Source organism: Ambystoma mexicanum, chromosome 10, assembly GCF_040938575.1.
Source record: "Ambystoma mexicanum isolate Mex_15411 chromosome 10, UKY_AmexF1_1, whole genome shotgun sequence".
Lineage (NCBI taxonomy): Eukaryota > Metazoa > Chordata > Amphibia > Caudata > Ambystomatidae > Ambystoma > Ambystoma mexicanum.
In genome coordinates this window covers 1,437,409,040-1,437,427,071 of record NC_090932.1, presented here as the reverse complement: position 1 = coordinate 1,437,427,071, position 18,032 = coordinate 1,437,409,040, and the positions used below count along the sequence as shown (strand labels likewise).

The 18,032-nt window shown below is 47.7% G+C and overlaps 1 protein-coding gene across 1 annotated transcript in view; it reads left to right on the top strand.

Annotated features, from left to right (window-relative positions):
• The window catches only part of PTPN11 (protein tyrosine phosphatase non-receptor type 11), a 1,257,273-nt gene that overhangs the window by 251,720 nt on the left and 987,521 nt on the right, over positions 1 to 18,032 (top strand). The window contains exon 4 of the mRNA XM_069619490.1: positions 15,021 to 15,213. Coding sequence (XP_069475591.1) covers positions 15,021 to 15,213 — 193 coding nt within the window. The remainder of the gene's footprint in view (positions 1 to 15,020; positions 15,214 to 18,032) is intronic.

Sequence of the window (18,032 nt, the reverse complement as noted above, 5' to 3'; positions counted from 1 at the left end):
CACAAGCTTTGGCGGAATTCTTCACCTCCTCCTCCTAAGCGTCTCTTTGATCCACTGCTCCACAGCTCCTCCTCAATTCTCCAGTGCTCCAGACCCCTCTCCTTATAGCAAATCCAGTGACAACCCCTCTTTCCACCCTAAGCATTGTCTTCACCTCTGTGCGGCGTAGCCTTCACCAAGCTCAATCCCAGCTCTCGCAATTATAGTGGTATTTCCAATCCTTCAATTGGAGCATTCACTTCTAGTACATTCCAGGAACATCAAGGAAAGACCACATCTCTGAAGTGAGAAGGCAGGCTCACTGGCTCCCCGTCAAAGAGAGAATTGTTTTTAAAACCCTTTCCCTCACGCATAAATGCCTCCACGATCTGGCACCCTCCGACCTGGTCCCAAGAAATGCCAAACATACCTCTGCTAGATCTTTGAGGAAGGGCAACACCAACATGATTACCACTCCCAAGACACGAAGATTCCGTGCCGGGGGCACTAGCTTCCCCATGATGGCTGCTTCCCACTCACCTAAGGGTGATCGATTTCCCACGTAACATTCCGCAAAGCAATCAAAACTAAGCTTTTTGTCTGATTGTGTACTCTGTACATCTCGCGGTATTGTGGCCGGATGATAGCTGCTTTCAGAAAATGCCTTCACACACTATTGTAATGATGACTGATATATGCCAACTATGAATCTCCTCTTTGATTTATGATGTTATCACCAATGCATATGCAATCAAGAGACCACTTGTGTCGTTTGTAACCATTTAATCAAGCTTACGTACAATTTCCTGTAACAGCGCCTCAATACCTCTGGGCTGCAAGTGCGCTATACAAATACAAATAAATAAAAATAAATAAATATTTCCCAGGGTGCGCCTTCCTCTAAATCCCACTTTACTATCCCGGGATTACACCTCCATTGTGTCCTAAGCCGCCACACCACTGCTCCAATCTAACAGTGCACCCGGAGGTCACTCAGTCTGCCAAACGTGCAAAATCTTCTCCCTTAATCTGACCCCAGCACTGTCAATTCACAGCCAAAGCACCTTCAGTCTGTATGCTGCTACTTGCCACAGGTTACTTGCAATTTCAATGTTCCCGGCTTCAACAGTACCTCCCCAACTAGGAGCACTCGTTCTCGTGAGGGCACATTCTTTTCCCATCCTCCTTCTTGTTTGCAATGTACTTTCCGAGCACCAATATCAGCTGCTGTGAATTTGCTGTCTCGACAAGGCCCTTTTATTTCATCATTCGAATAAGTCAAACACCGGCTGAGAAGCCCTTTCCTACTGCCTGCTGAGTAGTATGTTTTTCCTCTTTCTACCACTATCCTGCTTCAGAGAAGCCAGCTGTCACTACGGCTTTGCTCGAACAGCTCACCCATACGCTGTTTCCTCTACTTTCAAGCTGCCAGCATCCATTCAGTAAGACAAGGCCCAATTTCCTGCAGCCGCAACGCACCTCGCACATTTCAAAGATCCTCGTACTATTTCAAAAAGAGGGAGGGTGGTGTTCTTCCCCCAATATCATCCGCATCTGGTCACAGTCCACTGCTGTCCTCCATGGTGTCCAGCCCAGCTCCAAAATGTGGGGATGGGTTGCTATTTTTTCTTCTGCCCAGCACGGTGCAAGGGATCACACATCCCTAATCACTGGCCGCCATCTTGTTTTTTTTTTTTTACCTAGCCTGACCTTTACAGGCGAGTCACACATTAGGAGTTGTTTATTTTTTCATTTTCTTTGGTGAATCCATGGACTCACAGGTACATTATTTTTCAGAGGATAATATTGTCAGTTATTTTAATTTTATTTTGTTTACGTTTATTTGTGATCCTGGGTGTACTAAGACAACCTTCCACAGAATTAAGAACACTTTCATTACAAAAGCAACGCATTTCAATTCATCACGTAAGCATAAAAGTTAAATAATAATATAGCAAATTATCTCAAAACATATATAGTACCATCACAATTATATTAATGTTATCTAAGTTTATCAAATTTGCTTCTAGTAAAATTTTAAGAACTGGATTTCCTCCCCACTAGAAATTCTGTAAAAAAATTGGTTGACATCTAAAACTGCAGAATTATATATAAAATGGTCCAAATATTGGCATCTCACTCCTATAAATACTGTACAATATAATATGATGTCCTTCCTATTTGGATTGGTCAATTATGAGATTATCTGGAAAAAGCAGTGAGGGAGAATACAATGTAATCTTACCTTTTACTTTAATTTGTCTACCATCAGCGTGAAACCCATTTGCAGTGTGTTCTTACCTTGTCTGCAGCATCCTCTCCCTACTTACACGCAACAACAACTGTTTTGCAGGTTTCCTTCTGGCACCACTCTGGGCATTAGCAGCCTGGACGGTTAGACCATTCAGAGTGGAATTGTTGCCATCTTGGTGATAACAATCGATCAGAACAAATATTCCAAACAACTAGATTATGCTTAAGTTGGAGCACCATATTGGTAGCAGGTTTTTTTGTTGAAAATCATACTTTATTGGCATTTAAGGTTATAACATCTTAAATTGTATGTCAACATTATCCTCTGTAATACAATTATAACGGTAGCCCTCTCCCAACCCACCCCCACCTTAGCCATGGAACAAGCACAAGCATCTAGTTCGTCTAGAGCTCCCGGTGAACATATCAAGGATGATTCAGAACCTTATTTCTCTGCACACTGAAATCTTGGGCTCAGCTCTGTGTCCTCTGTGGCCCATGTCTCATGTAGCACTTCAACCACGCCCAGTGTAATTTCTGGTGGCCTTTCAAATTTGGGGTGGTCCCCCTGCGTGTTGTTGGCACTTCAGGCCAGGCGCCCATATTTTTCAAAGAAAGGGAGCCACAGTTCCTCAATGTTTGATTTGGATTCATCGATAAGATGCGTTATGAACTCCATATCATAAATAGGCCGGACTTTAGTGACCCACTCTTTTTCTCCTGGCATGTGCAGACTTTTCCACTTCTGAGCCAGGCAACACCTAGCAGCCACCAACATGACCTGCAACATATGTCCTTGAGTCTTCTCATGGTCATTCCCCACTTCATTTCCAAAAAGGAGGAGCCATGGACATAGGGTCCTCCCCATCAACCCGCTTAATCCAGGATAGGACCTCTCCCCAATATGCCTGTACCACCGGGCACCTCCACCACATGTGTATATAGTCACCTTTGACCCTGCGACATTTCCAACAGTGCGGGTTGTAGCCTGTACTCATTTTAGCAATCCTCTGCGGGGGCTAGTGCCACCTGTGCAGCACTTTCAAAGCCTGATGTCGGAATTGGAGCGAGGCCGTTGAGCGGTTAGCTCCTCGGCACATTTTGGTCCACCTTTTGTTATCAATTACCCCCCTTACATCTCTTTCCCATTGTATCCGCGCTGGCAGTGGGTCCCTTGGAGCCGACAGGAGGAGGAGGAGTTTATAGAAACGAGATATAACTCCTTGGAGCCCCGGATTGAGATGAGCAGCCTCTCAAAGTCTGTCAGGTCCCTGCTGAGGGTAACCCCCCATGAGGGCTCGCTGAGGACCCCCTTAAGCTGGAGATAGCGAAACGGCGAGAGAGTGCCCAACCCCAGAGCCTCCTCCAGGTCTTTCAGGGGTATAAAGGAGCCCCCCACCCAGAGCTGACCCACCCTGCTAAAACCAGCTTCATACCACTGTTGGAAAGCAGCAGGTTCAGCCACCTAGTCTATGAACGGGGGTCCGAGATACAACTCGATGGTGAGGGCCAGGTTGTAAGCCATCTATAGTAACCTCCCTCCCTCCCTCCCTCCACACTGACCAGAGGACTCCCAATACCGGGTGGTGCAGGACCCTTCTCGGGATGCGCGCCCTGGGAACCCATAGCCACTCATCTAGTTTGACCGGGGCTAGAACCTTGTTGTCCATCGCTACCCATTGTTTTTCCATCCCCGGGGTGAAATGATCTGTCAAGACCCTCAACTGGGAAGCCTCATAGTATGTGTCAAAGTCCGGGAACCCCACACCTCTGTCGTCCTTGGGCCTAGTTAAAACCTTGTATGAGATCCTGTGTTTCTTGGCTGCCCAAAGGAATCTCAGGAGGGCTTGTTTTATTTCCATTAGGAATGTCTTGGGCACCTGCACCAGGAGCATTTGGAACAGGAATAGGAACTTGGGGAGAATGACCATTTTCACCAGATTGAAACGAGCCATCCATGAGAGTCCCGACCTTGCCCATCTTTCCATATCCCTCTTGACTTGAGACCAGAGCAGGTAAACATTTTTGGGGAAGAGGTCATCTGGGCTGCGTGTCACTTGGACACCCAGGTATCTGAAACCGTCACTCTAAAGCCGAAAGGGGAGCCCTCCCACGTAGTCCACCTCTGCGTCTGTCAGATTTCCCCCTATAAATGCCACTGACTTCCCAAGGTTCACCTTAAACCCAGAGAGTTCTCCATAGTGTGTAAGGCCCTCCATCACCCGGGGGACCGTCTGAGAGGGTCTTGTGATATAAAGCAATGGGTCATCGGCAAACAGGTCGATCTTGCAATGTGAATCCCCTATACGTACCCCGTTGATTGCCTCATCTTTTCGGACAGAGATCGCCGAGGGCTCCATGACCAGTGCATATATTAGGGGGGATAGAGGACATCCATGCCTTGTACCTCTCCCCAGGGAGAAAGCTCTTGATTCCTTTGCGTTAGCAACCACCTTAGCTGATGAAGTGGAGTATAGAGCCGGCATCAAGCCCAACCACCTCGGTCCCATCCCCAGAGAAGAGAAAACCTCCCCCATGAAAGCCCAGCTGACCCTATCGAACGCCTTCTCAGCATCGAGTGCCAGTAGGAGGGATCCCTCTTCACGGACCACCCTCGAGTTCAATACATGGAGAGTCTTGCGCATGTTATCAGAGCCTTGCCTGTTTAGCACGAATCCCATCTGATCTGGGTGGATCAGGCAGGAGAGGCATCGCTCTAGTCGGGTGGCCAGAATTCTGGCAAAGATTTTAGCATCTAGGTTGAGGAGGGAGATGGGCCTGTATGAGCCACATTCTGCCTGGTCCTTGCCTGGTTTGGTTATTACGGTAATTGGGGCTTGTGGGAACGTCAGCGGGATTGAATCTTGGTTCCTAATTTGATTAAACAATTTGGCCAGTGGTTTTATTAAGATGGATTGACACGGTTTATAGAATCTGCTGTATAACCATCGCCCCCCGGGGCTTTTCCCGCTTTCAACCTCTTTATGGCACATGTCACCTCTTCTGGTATTTACCCCTCAAGGCCCTCGCGCTCTGGTTCAGTCAGGGCAATGGAGGTTCGGACAGGTACGCCTGATTCTCTTTCTGCCGACTCGCCCTCTTGTTTGGTGTACAGTTCCCTGTAGAAGTCAGCGAAGCATTCCACTATTTCCTTCCTTTTCTTACACATATTGCTCCCCTTGTCCCTAATGGGCCCCACCCTCGTTTCCATTCTAGATCCCCTCGCTCTTCGTGCCAGGAGAGTCCCCACTCTGTCTCCTCGTTCGTAGAATCTTTGTTTCGTGTACCTCAGATTCTTAATCACCTCCCCTATAAGGACCGTTTGTAAGGCCTGCCTCTTGTCTCGCATTTCCCCCAGGAGGGCTTCCTGGTCTTCCCTGTCGAGATTGAGCCTGGCCCGCAGGGCCTTCAGTTACACCCGGATCCTATTCTCGATCAGGCCCCTTTTCCGCTTACGCCTGGAACCCTCAGCTATTAGGAGACCCCGGAAAGTGGCTTTGGCAGCCTCCCATACCATCACTATGTCTGTTTCCCCATTGTCATTTGTTTCAAAGTATGCTGCCATTTCCTTCCCCAGGAACTCCCTGAAAACCGGGTCCCTCAGGAGTGTTTCATTACAATGTAATCGAGAGGATCTCGGGGACGCGGCAGGGACCAATTTGTCACAAGGAGCTCATGATCAGACCATGTTATTGCTTCCACTTTTGGTAGCTCAGCCACCCCCCCCTCCTCCTCAGAGATCAGTCGTAGATCGATCCTTGTGTATGTATGGTGTGGGGGGGGAAGAAGGTGTATCCCCCCTGGACCTGGCCACGCTCTTCGCCATACATCTACCCAATAATGTTCCCTTAGAAGAGCCTGCAGGGCTAGATTGTCCTTGGTACTTCCTTTTGTCCCCACACCCTTCGCTGACCACCAGTCCAATTGGGGGTCCATTATGAGGTTAAAGTCACCGCCCAGTATCATGGCCCCCTCCACCCATTCATCAAGTACCCAGAAAATCTGGGTTAGAAACCGTATTTGACCCGTATTGGGCGCATATAATGTGACCCGTTTGCCCTCACAGGTACCATTGACCCCCAAAAACCGCTCTCCAAAACCCCTTTTGGTTTCCACTTCTGTGAGATGGAGGGCTTTGCTCAGGAGAATGCCTACCCCTTCCTTCTTGGTACTTCTGTGGAGGCCCAAAAATTGGACCCAATGTCATTTCCTCTTATCATCGATTCCTTACCCTGCTTGTAGTGAGTTTCCTGTAAGAAGAGGACCATTAACTGTTTGCGGAACATGCTACTAGTCAAAGATCTCTTGTTCGGAGAGTTTAAGCCTTTAACATTCAGTGTGCCTAGCTGTCATGATGCCTACCCCCGGGCATCCGGGTCGAGTCCATCAGCCCCAGGAGCAGGCATCCAGATACTCATTAAAACCCTGTTTGGATTCAGTCCTGGCGCCTTAGGCACCAGGCTCATCATAGAAATCAGTCCTGGCGCCATAGGCGCCAGGCTTATAGACTTTACTTACCTTATGCAGACCATGCTGCAAATGAGTCCAAGCCAACGTGAGGCCTGGATGGGACTATTTTATTACAGGGACTATTTTTTACTCGGGTGTGGTTCTGGGGGACTTCTTACCTGGCACTACTTTGCAGGCTATTTAAACCACGCCTGAACAGCAGCTCATGCTTCGTGTTATTCTGCATCCAGCAGCGTAACGCTCACCGTGTCTGCAAGTCAGCATTCAGTCTTCTGCCACGCCCGCCTCGAATCCGGAGCTCCTAGACAAAAGGAAAAGAAAGGAGAAGAGATTAGATCATGGACATTATTTGATTCCTTACCTGATTCCGGACCCAGCATATCTCCGAGCCTGGAAAGGACATTATTTCAGCATGCGTCGCTTCGCCAGCAGCAGCGCCGCGTTACTCACCAGTCCACCGTATCTTTCAACTCGGCGCTGCCTCCATAATTTTCTTCGTCGAAACCCAGCACCTGGGGGGAAAACAAAAGGAATAACAAGGTGAGCCGAGAAAACCGACAAAGACAATCTCTTTGCCACCATAGGCTTACCTGCTTTACCACCGGAAGTCTTATCCTTTAATTCACTGCATCTTTCTATGCCGCACCTATAAAGGGAGAGAAAACCGCAAGTTAAACTCATGCAACTTTTACCGGACAGTGTTTGGTAATACAGACTCTTACCTGAACGCCATCAGCTGCCTCCAGGCAATATTCTTTTGGACCCAGCTGCAACCTAACGAGGGAATGGAACAAGAGTGAACATCGGACATATTGAACTCTTTGAACTTTATAGACACTGGAGTCAATATTCCTCCGGAACTCCTCCAGTACCTTCAACCCAGTTAAGTAACTGGTATCTACGCGCCCCTGCATGCCATGCAGGATGGAGAGCTCATCATTTAAAAACATAAGGTAAGGTTACCAAGAGGGCATATCGGAGGTGATTAGTGGGGAGAACGAGAACAGTTGGGGGGGGCCATCACTAAAGTCCACAGGTGGCTAAATCCCTTTCTCCACTTGCAGGAGAATACTTCTACGAGTCCAGCAGACAAGATTAGGTGGGCCAGTCCAGACTGTCATCTCTTCACTACGCATCACGTTGGTGGAGACCGCAGCTGTCCGGGTCCGATCGATGCCCCTGTGGGAACCAGGTGAGCGTAACAGAACGCGAAGCCTATCTACAAATCCCCACCCGGCCGTAATGGAGACCTCAGAAACCGACCAACTAGCCCAATTGTTAGGAGAACTTAGGGCAGAAGTGCACTCCGCGTGCCAAGAAACGAATGCCCTCAGGAGAGAACTGATTGTGTCAAAGGAGTGCACTGATGATCTTGCCAGACAACTGCTGCAAAACCAAGCCGGGCAAACACCACTACCTGGACTTGGGGGGAATTCAACCCCCGTTTCATCGAGCAGCCCTGTGCAAGTGGTTCTACCAGGGAGCATTCCTTTAGCTCCACCCGAACGCTTTGCTGGGGACCCGAAAAGGTTCGCCGTGTTCATGAACCAATGCCGCTTGCACTTTTTATGCAGACCAGGAGCTTTTCCAAACGACCAAGCCAAAGTAGCCTTTGTACTGTCATACCTTGGTGGCAGCGCAGCGGATTAGTCAATTCCATTAGTCAACCAGGATGACCCTCTTCTTCGGGATTTTCAGGGTTTTCAATTGAGCATGGAAAGACTATTCGCCAGACATTCACAGGGACAGGCCCTGGATAACGAACTTCTATCCCTACGACAAGGAAACCAGGACCTGCTAACTTATATTGCAACCTTCAATAGGTTGGTGGTGGAAACCGGATGGCCAGAGGTAAAGCGAATTACATTATTTCATCGTGGACTTCGGGGTGAACTCAAAGATGTTTTGACCCAAGTTGTGAACCCACCTCAGGATTGCGCAGAATATATAGACTTAGTGGTCCAGCTAGACCACTGACTTCAGAATAGAAAAGCTGATCGAGCTAAGTTCGAGAATCGGGTATTGGTTAAACCCAAAGTTACTCCCAAAGGAACAGATGCATCAGAACCAATGCAGATCGGGGGGGGTTAAGGGACCCTTAACTCAAAAAGAAAGAGAAAGGAGACGACAGATGCAGTTGTGTCTGTACTGTGGGGCCTCGGGACATTTTCTACGTTATTGCCCTATAAAACCATCCAAGAAAGTAGTCGGAGTTGCTGATAGAAATAAAACAGAGCCTGATTTGGGAAACGACCACGCCCGACAAGCGTAGAGGTCCTTATTGATCCAAGGCAGCCATCACGTATGCACGCAGTTAGGGCATACATTGATAGCGGGCCGTAGGAAACTATGTGGACCACGAATTGGCTTCTAGGATGAATCTACCTCTCTGCAAAAAGACCACTTTGGATGTTATCACCACAGTCGATGGAACTGAATTGCCTCTGGGCCTGTAACTCAGAGATGACACTGTTGGGTCAAGATGGGCATCGAGAGACTATTGTGTTTGACTTAATCAAAGCCTCGCAGTTCCAAATAATACTGGGGATAACTTGGTTGGAAACACATAATCCTTGTATTGATTGGCGAGAGAAGAGAGTAACCTTCCCGGAGTGTGCACACACCTGTTACCCGGAAAAAACCTTGAACAAAAGCCTGGCCACAGTCGCTAATCCAGTCATGCAGTTACCTCAGGAATATCAAGAATTCCAGGATGTTTTCCAAAAAGAACAGGCAAACACCTTACCACCTCATAGATCATATGATTGTCAAATCGACCTCATACCCGGTGCACAACCTCCATGCAGTAGGATCTACGCCCTTACGGAATCCGAAAACCGCCACCTACGACAATACTTGGACCAATACCTTGCTAATGGCTTCATTCGTCCATCTAAGTCCCCCGCATCTTCAGCTTTATTCTTCGTGCCCAAAAAGGAAGGTGACCTCAGAACGTGCATAGACTACCACGCATTAAACCAGATCACGGTGAAGAACCGATATCCATTGCCTCTGATCCCCGAACTACTAGACCAAGTAAAGGATGCTTGCATCTACACTAAATTAGATCTCTGAGGGGCATATCATCTGGTACGTGTAAAGAAGACCGCTTTTCGCACCAAGTACGGATTATTCAAATATCAGGTGATGCCCTTCGGGTTGTGCAATGCACTAGCAGCCTTCCAGTATTTTATGAACGATGTCCTTCGTGAACTCATTGACGTCTGTGTTGTCGTATACATAGACGATATTCTAGTGTACTCCTCCTCAGAATCAGACCATGTTAAGCACGTTTGTGCAGTCCTTGAGAAACTATGCCAGCACAAGTTATATGCAAAATTGGAAAAATGTGTTTTTCATGCTACAGAAGTTGAATTCCTTGGATTTATCCTGACTCCAAAAGGAGTCCGAATGGACTCTCGAAAGGTGGACGCAATTCTCAAGTGGCCATCACCCAGTTCAGTTAAAGGGGTGCAAAGCATGCTTGGATTTGCTAATTTCTACCGCAGATTTATTCCTGACTTCTCATATGTTGTACACCCCATCACAGCACTTTTGCGAAAAAACAAACGCTTCTTGTGGACCGAAGAGGCTGAAAAAGCCTTCCAAGAACTGAAATTGAAATTCACGTCGGCACCTGTCTTAAAGCATCCACGCCCGAGCTCCCATACATAGTTGAAACCGATGCATCCAGTTTAGCCATGGGGGCTGTCCTGTCCCAGAAGGATCCGGAAACCGGTCAACTTCATCCAGTAGCATTTTGGTCCAGAAAATTCTCGGCCCCCGAATTAAACTATGCGGTTACCGATAGAGTTGTTAGCCATCAAATCCGCCTTCAAGGCTTGGCGGCATTATCTTCTCGGTGCCAGGCATACCATTACTGTAATCACCGATCACAGGAACTTGCAACACTATCCTACCTTCAACCATTGTCATCCTTGATCCCAACCTCTTTGTACGCCTCTGTATGTTTCCGGTAATGAGCCCATTGTAAAGCATAGGGCCATGGCTTGATCCGGCTATTCCCTTTCCATTCTACCCCAACCGCTACCCCTCCTTCCCCCAAACTCCTATCAAACTAACCCATTCCCAATCTATTTCGCTCCATGATATCCCCTCCTCCCCCCTGCCAACCCTCCTCCCACCCTGGCCCCATCCTATCCACCCTGGCCCCATCCTATCCACCCCGGCCCCATCCTATCCACCCCCCCCCACCAATGAGGCGTTCGTCTTCATCCCCCAGAACTTAGTGGGATCAGTCAATGAACCACCAGGGGCCCGTCCTTGGCCCCGAAACTTTTACCTAGTGGGTTACCCAAACTTTAACCGTTCACTTGTAGCTTCGTGTTCAACATTCTGCAGTGATCTCCGGTTAGAAAAACATCCGTTTGCGTCCCTTCCACCCCGACACAGTACCCACAACACTTTGCTCCAAACTCTTCTTCAACAAACAAATGTAGGCCAGTTAACACTCGCCTGTCTTTAAGAACTATCAAAACCATTATGTAACCTGGGGAGCCTACCTGACCCAACCAGAGCTCAGGCCGGTCAACACCTTTCTCGTGGCCCCCCATTGGGGCAACTGTGTGAGACGCAACGTGAAAGCCCTTTGGGAAACAACACCAATATCACTTTAAGCGCCCCTCAGAGGTGGAGGAGGGGCGTCTAGTCTTCTGGAACTTTCGGGTGCCTTTGACCCTAGTTTTCCCCTTGGGTGTATCTGAGCCCCTGGGAGCCCGTGCTAGGTCCACATCTCCTCCACTCCAAACCTCCGAGGGAGCAGGTCTACCGCCCACTAGATCATCCGTAACCCTTTGGATGTCCTCCTGATACAAGATGGTGCTTCTCCCCCTGCCATTCAGACGCGAGGCATAAGGGGTGGCCCCAGCGGTACCTGACCCCCTTTTCCTGTAACCATCTGGTGAGGTTACCACACCTTTTCCTCATCAGCAGCGTGAGGGCGGACAGATCTTGATGGCTAGCAACCGATGAGTCCCCGTATTGTATGGTTCGCAGGTTCTTGGCTCTCTCCAAGATCTTGGCCTTGTCTCTTTAATAGTGGAGTCTCGCCAGGACTGAGCGGGGACCTCCTCCTCCTCCTCCTCCTCCTCCTCCACCTCCTCCTCCTCCTCCTCTTCCTGCGCGATGAACTCTGTCCAGTATGGTCTCCTCTCCAGCGTCTGACCCAATACAATCCTTATGTCCTGGACTTTGCCTTCCAGACCCTTCGGTGTTTCGCCGCCCGATTCCACCAGGCCAAAGATCCACAGGTTGTTCTTTCTTTCTCTATTTTCCATATCGTCGACCTTGAAGCGCAGTTCTTCCTCCCACCGTTGCACTACCATGAACCTCGCCTCCTTCTGGCGTGGATACCTTCATCGTGAGGTCTGCCAGTTTGGCCCCCATGTCTGTTCTTATCCCTCTGATCTCCTCCAAGATCATCTGAATATTGTTCAGCATGGTCCCTAAGTCTGGAGGTGGGACGGGAGGGCCCCCAGATGCCGTTGCAACTGTTCCGGCCTGATACTGGTATTTGGACAGTGTCTCCTTCCAGTTCATGGAGTTCGTGCCGTGGCAGTGCTGTGGGGGCCAGGCGTACAGGAGGGTCCGGGGTCTCAGCACTGTTGTGGTTAGAGCATTGGCAGAGATGTCACTGTCTCTGTCTAATCCCAGCCACTGCATGGCTGGGGTTAGACGGTGGCCTGTCAAGTTTCCCCATTATCTACCCTGGGTGTCTGTCCTTATCAGCGTGGGTCTGCTAGCAGGCTGGGGGTGAGCAGCGTCTCCCCAAGGTGTGATGGTGGGCCCCCCTCGACCTTGGTGGTGCACTCTGAGCTTTCTATGTGTTGGAGCGCCTCCATCTGGCACCTCATCCGAGAGTCAGCCCAGTGACCGGTCACTGTGTGATCAATGGGATGGGTGTTAGGCGGGCTCAACCGTCGAGTGCTGCTTGCTGTGATGGTGTAGGCGCTCAGAACTCGGGTCCAGGCCGAGGGAAGGCCCCAAAGTGCATCTGGTCGTGTATCACAGGTCTCATTAGGGACCCTTGTAGCTGGCTCACGAGTGGGTCCTGTCCCTGGAGCCAGTTGGAGGGCCTCTCCCCTCTCCTGCGTCTGCAGTGTTGTTTTGGCGTTGTAATTCCCCAGGGGCACCCGATTATTGTTATCCCTCCTGGGGGATGCAGGAGGGGGGGGCCAGGCGTCACCCCCCACCCACTCCTCACCTGTGTCCTCGCTGTATGCCGGCGCTCCTCAATTTTGTATGCCCCCCGTGGGGGGTGGGGGAGGGTAGTGGGGAAGCGCAAGTCCCCTGGGCTGGGTCCACCAGCACCCCCTCCGTGGTGATGGTGGCGTCTGGATGGAGCACCGCAGTCCTCTTCGTGTGGGCCCCACTGCAATGCTTTCTATCCAGAGAAGTCTCGGAGGGGGGAAGGCAGGGCCTGAAACCCCGACCCGCTCCGGTGTAGTGTCCCCTGACCTCCGTTGCTGCCTGTGCCCCGGGTCTTCCCGGGGCCCGCGGGTGAGGGGCGGGCCTCTACAGAGGTTCAATGAATGGAGGACCCCTCCTCCTTTGGTGTTCCTCCACCAGCTCCTGGGTATGTGCGTGAGCCCAAGCGCCGCAGAGGCCGGAGACGGCCACGGCCCCGCGCGATGTGCCCCCCAGCCCCCTACGTTCCAGAGCCGCCATGCTCCTGTGTGTTGGATGCACACGCAACCTCTCTCCAGGCGTGCTCGGGAGTGGGGGAGGGCAGCCTCGCAGTGCCGGGCTGATATCTCGACGAGTTGGGCACCTCCGGTGCCCGGGGCAACGCCGTTCAATGGGCAGGGGGATCCGACATATGATCCTGCAGCTGTTGTGCGGATCGGGTCCCTTTCTCCTCCTGAACTCGTAGTGTTTCGGGATAACGGACGGTGCTGCAAGTTCAGGCGGCCATCTTGCCCACGCCCCCTGGTGGCCTCCGGTAGCAGGTTTTTAAAGAAATGGCTGGTGTAACAGTAAAAGTTGTTCATGCATTTCCTATTGTTCTCATCCTCCGAACAGTTACATTGAACTCTTAGATTTATATAGTTTTTATAGTTATAAATCAAGCTCTTCCAGTATTTAAAGAAAACATACAGGGGAACATAAAAAGAGGGCACATTATGTCTTTTGCTGACTAACCTTCCCACACAAATATTGCTTTCATGTAGTATCCAGGGACAAGACCGGTTAATGTATTTTAAAAAACGTTTACAGGTTTATTATGGCTGGCCATTCCACGTGATAATTCAACCCATGTTGGCGTTTTTGTAATAGAAGTATTAATTTGTTCATTTTTCAATAGTAGATCTGTGCCGAGCAACCACTACGCTGTTAACAGATGCATTATAAATGGTTATCTATAACTGCATTTACAGGCTTTGCTTGTCTTGGGGAATTTCCCACTGTATTAACCTTTTTTTACTGTCTTTATTTTGTTTTTATTTGATCTCCTACCAAATAATAAATTAACCTGGCACTATCAACTTCTGTAAGCCTCATTTAAACTGCCATGCCGTTAAGTAATTATTTAATTAGTTTAAATCTGTGAGCTTAAGTAGCATTGATCTGTTACCTACACCGAGAACATCCTTGTGGCTCCCCTGTTCCCATGGACAGCATCCTGCCTGATCTGCTGTGCTCTCATGCCACACTTGTAATCCTTTCCTACAGGCAGTCTAAGGGCTGGGAGGAAGATGGGCAAATGCCTTTTACACTACCTGCCTCTCTTCTAGCCTCTTGAAAATCCCACCTTGTCTTTTGCTACCCAGTCTAAATGCCTGCCAATGGGCTTGGTGGGAGAGTCGAGGCATGACTCCAATTGAGCTGGTATGGAGATTGGACATCACTGCCCCAGATCCATTAACTGCCCTCCTCCTTCCTCCTGTGGAATCTGCTCTAAATCTCTGGGGCCCTCCCATTCTGTTCTCCCAATCTAAAGGCCAGTGGCCAGGATAGGTGTACTGGGAAGATTGCATGCCTTGTTCCGGCTTTTCAGGCGTTTTGCCAGTACTGTTATATATTTAACCCTCAGGCAAATGGGCAGTAAGAGGAAGGTAATGAGGCATAACTGCCATTGAGTTGGGTGGCAGCGGGACAAGGCAGGATAGGACTGCCAGGCCCTTTTCCTTCAAGATTAGCACCATAAACTATCTTTTAAGTTGTGTTTGCTCAGTATCATAGCATGTATTGTTGATCTGACAGTACATCGTAAACATGTTGGTCAGAAGCAGCTAAGAAATTGCATTAAAATTGTCCTGGATTATGTTCAGACTAACTCACATTTAATCCTCTTGCAGCTGGTTTCATGGACATCTTTCGGGGAAGGAAGCTGAGAAGTTATTAACCGAAAAGGGAAAGCATGGAAGCTTTCTGGTGCGTGAGAGCCAGAGTCATCCTGGAGACTTTGTCTTGTCTGTGCGCACTGGGGATGATAAAGGAGAGAGCAACGATGGAAAGTCCAAAGTAACGCATGTCATGATACGCTGCCAGGTACCTTTTTTTTTAAAAAAAAAATATCTTGTTGGAAATCGGTGTTAAGAGTCCTTGAAATGACAATGCATCGTTTTCTCTATTTCCTTTCACCATACGGTTTTGACTTTTTTGGGGGTTCTTTTATTTTAACTTCCTTTTGACTTTGTAAACATTATTCAAAACAACCACCCAAAACAAGTGTTCAGTTTAACAATCCACTTATAGTGATATGCGTGTGCCTCAGAAGAAAATCAAGTTATATTGACGTTAGCAACTCTTCTCACGTCTTCCCAAGATCTTTTCTCAATTATTTTAGTTTTGGGGTCTCCAAGCTTTACGTTACCAAGAGCAACCCAAGTTTAACAGGCAATAGGTAGGAGCTAATGGCGAGAGTTAATGGGTTGGTGCTGTCCAAGAGTATATGAATGTGCACCAAGATTTCTTTGGGCTGTTTATTGCATTATTTTGTATTCATAGCTGTGTCCTAAAAATTGTTAAGCATATCAGAATTAAGGAAACCAATCAAGACATTCAATGTGAAGGTTGGCACTACATGCTGTCCACCTATGCTGAGTAATTTGGTGTGTAGTCTGAAACGGTAACAGCGCTCAGATGCTGTCAGACGTGATCAACGTTTTGATTATAGGAAGTTCATGTCTGAAAAGGGCAGATTAAGACGTAGCTAGGATTGTCTAACAAGTGGGTCCTGAAGCTAATGTAGTTGGGTCCACCGCAGTGACATTAACATTTGTAAATGCCCACACAACATTGCTGAGTGGGCATTTACAGATTTCGGGTGGGCCTTGACCCCTCATGCCTCAACCTGTCTAAGCCACGAGCAGATTTGCAGAGACAATCATTTTGGCTGATAGTGAAGTAACTGCATGTAACTGCACACCTTACATGGCAGACGTAAATTCAGGACAGTTTTTAAAATCTCTTAAACAGCTACAGGATTCATGTGCCCTTCACAATTGCACCTTCTGTAAAAGTGCATTTGTTTGTCATCAGGTGATCAGCAACTTTGAAGGATGCATCTGTAACAGCATTTGCATTGGAGCATTTAGTTTACCTACTTCTTAGGATTGCAGACAATTATTTTCATAATTTCTGTTTGATTGTGATATGCCTCTCAACGTTACTCCTTTTTCCCACTGTAATTTGTGTGACCGTAAATTAAAGATGCACATTTGCTTTTTACGCTGCAAGAAAAAAAAACCTGCAGCTTTCCAGTCTGGATCGAAATGGTGCCTCTTTTGTTGAATGGTGCGTCCATCCAGAATTTCATCAAGGGTCGTTTATTTGTTTATTTTGGGGCTGCATGCGTAAAAACAAAGTGAGGTGAGGAGTATTTCAATCAATGTATCGTACAGTATAAAAACAAATCGGCTTATACCACGTTCTGATATGTCAAAAAATAAAATGCACTACCAGTTTAGCATATTTCCAGTTCATGCAAATTGCTCACAAGCACAGAATTCAGACAAACGTAACCCCAAGCCTATTTTGTTGACTACTCTTAAAAGCTTTTATGTCAAAATAATTGCCACGGTTGAAAAACTGAACACGTTGAAACCAGGGGATCAAGTAATATGAAAAAAAAAGTTGAAATCACAGCGCTAACATAACATACAATTTTATAGTGATGGCTTGAATCATGCACAAATCATTTAACAACCCAACAGCCAATATGTGCATTGTTATATAATAATTTTGAGCGAAGAGTGGTTGCAGCGAGGAGCGACCTATTCATAATAGGTGGTGACCTCCCACCAGTCTGCCCTTTATGACAGAGGCAGTATCACAGAGAGCAGCTCACAGGTTTGCTGCCTCTCCCTGAATGAACCCAAACTAGACATATCAGAAATAGTGTGTAGTTCGGGTTCATTTAGCAAATCTTTCAAAGCTATTTGACTTTAAAAAAAATAGAATTGACATAATATGAATAATGTATTGTCACAAACTGGTCCTGTGGTAGGATACCTTTTTGTGGTATAACTTTCCAGCCCTTCATCCTCCCACACAAAGGGCAGTCACTTTTGTTACCTTGACCCACAATCTCCTGCAACTGAGGCCTATCAAATTCCCCCTTTCTGCCTGCCTCACAATCATATGAGGAAAGTTCTTAAAATGTGGGACCGACGGTGCCACTGCAATTCATGAACTCAATCAAAGGGTTAGGGTAGGTCCTCTTGCCTCTGTGCATTAAGGCCATGTGTATCTGGTCCTGAGAGTGGAGGCTGCATTAGAAGAAAAGATAATATGCGATTATTTTTTCTGTGTTCAATGTCCCCTCTCGTTAAACTCACCAACATGGGGTATCCAAAGTTTGACATATGCAAACAAATGTAATAATGTTGAAAGGCACACTATAGCTATTTAAAAGCACTAAGCAAACCATCCAGTTTATAGCGGTTTTGTCCTTGCAACAAAATGCTGCAAAATGTGTCGTTTTCCAATGTGCTGCAAAATTTCACAATGCCACTAAAACGGCATAACACTTTGGATGTTGTCCTTCAGCCACTTATTTTAATTAGTTAAAAGCACAAATCAATATCAATTTCTAGCCTCTGACTCAGTAAGAGCTTGTTTTCAATCAGGGGACACAATAGAAACATATAGCAATAGTTTTCTAGGAGTTTAGTAGCTCTCTATCACTATTTTAATTAAGCATAAATGACACAAAATCTGCAGGTTTGTGCCACAATATTTCATTTTTGCTGCCCATAATTAAAATCAATGCAACCTTATCCTTTGGGTATGGCGTTGGCTGTGTTTAGACACTGGGACCTCTCGAGGTGCTCCATGTTTTTGGGTATGAATCCTTTGTTTAAGTG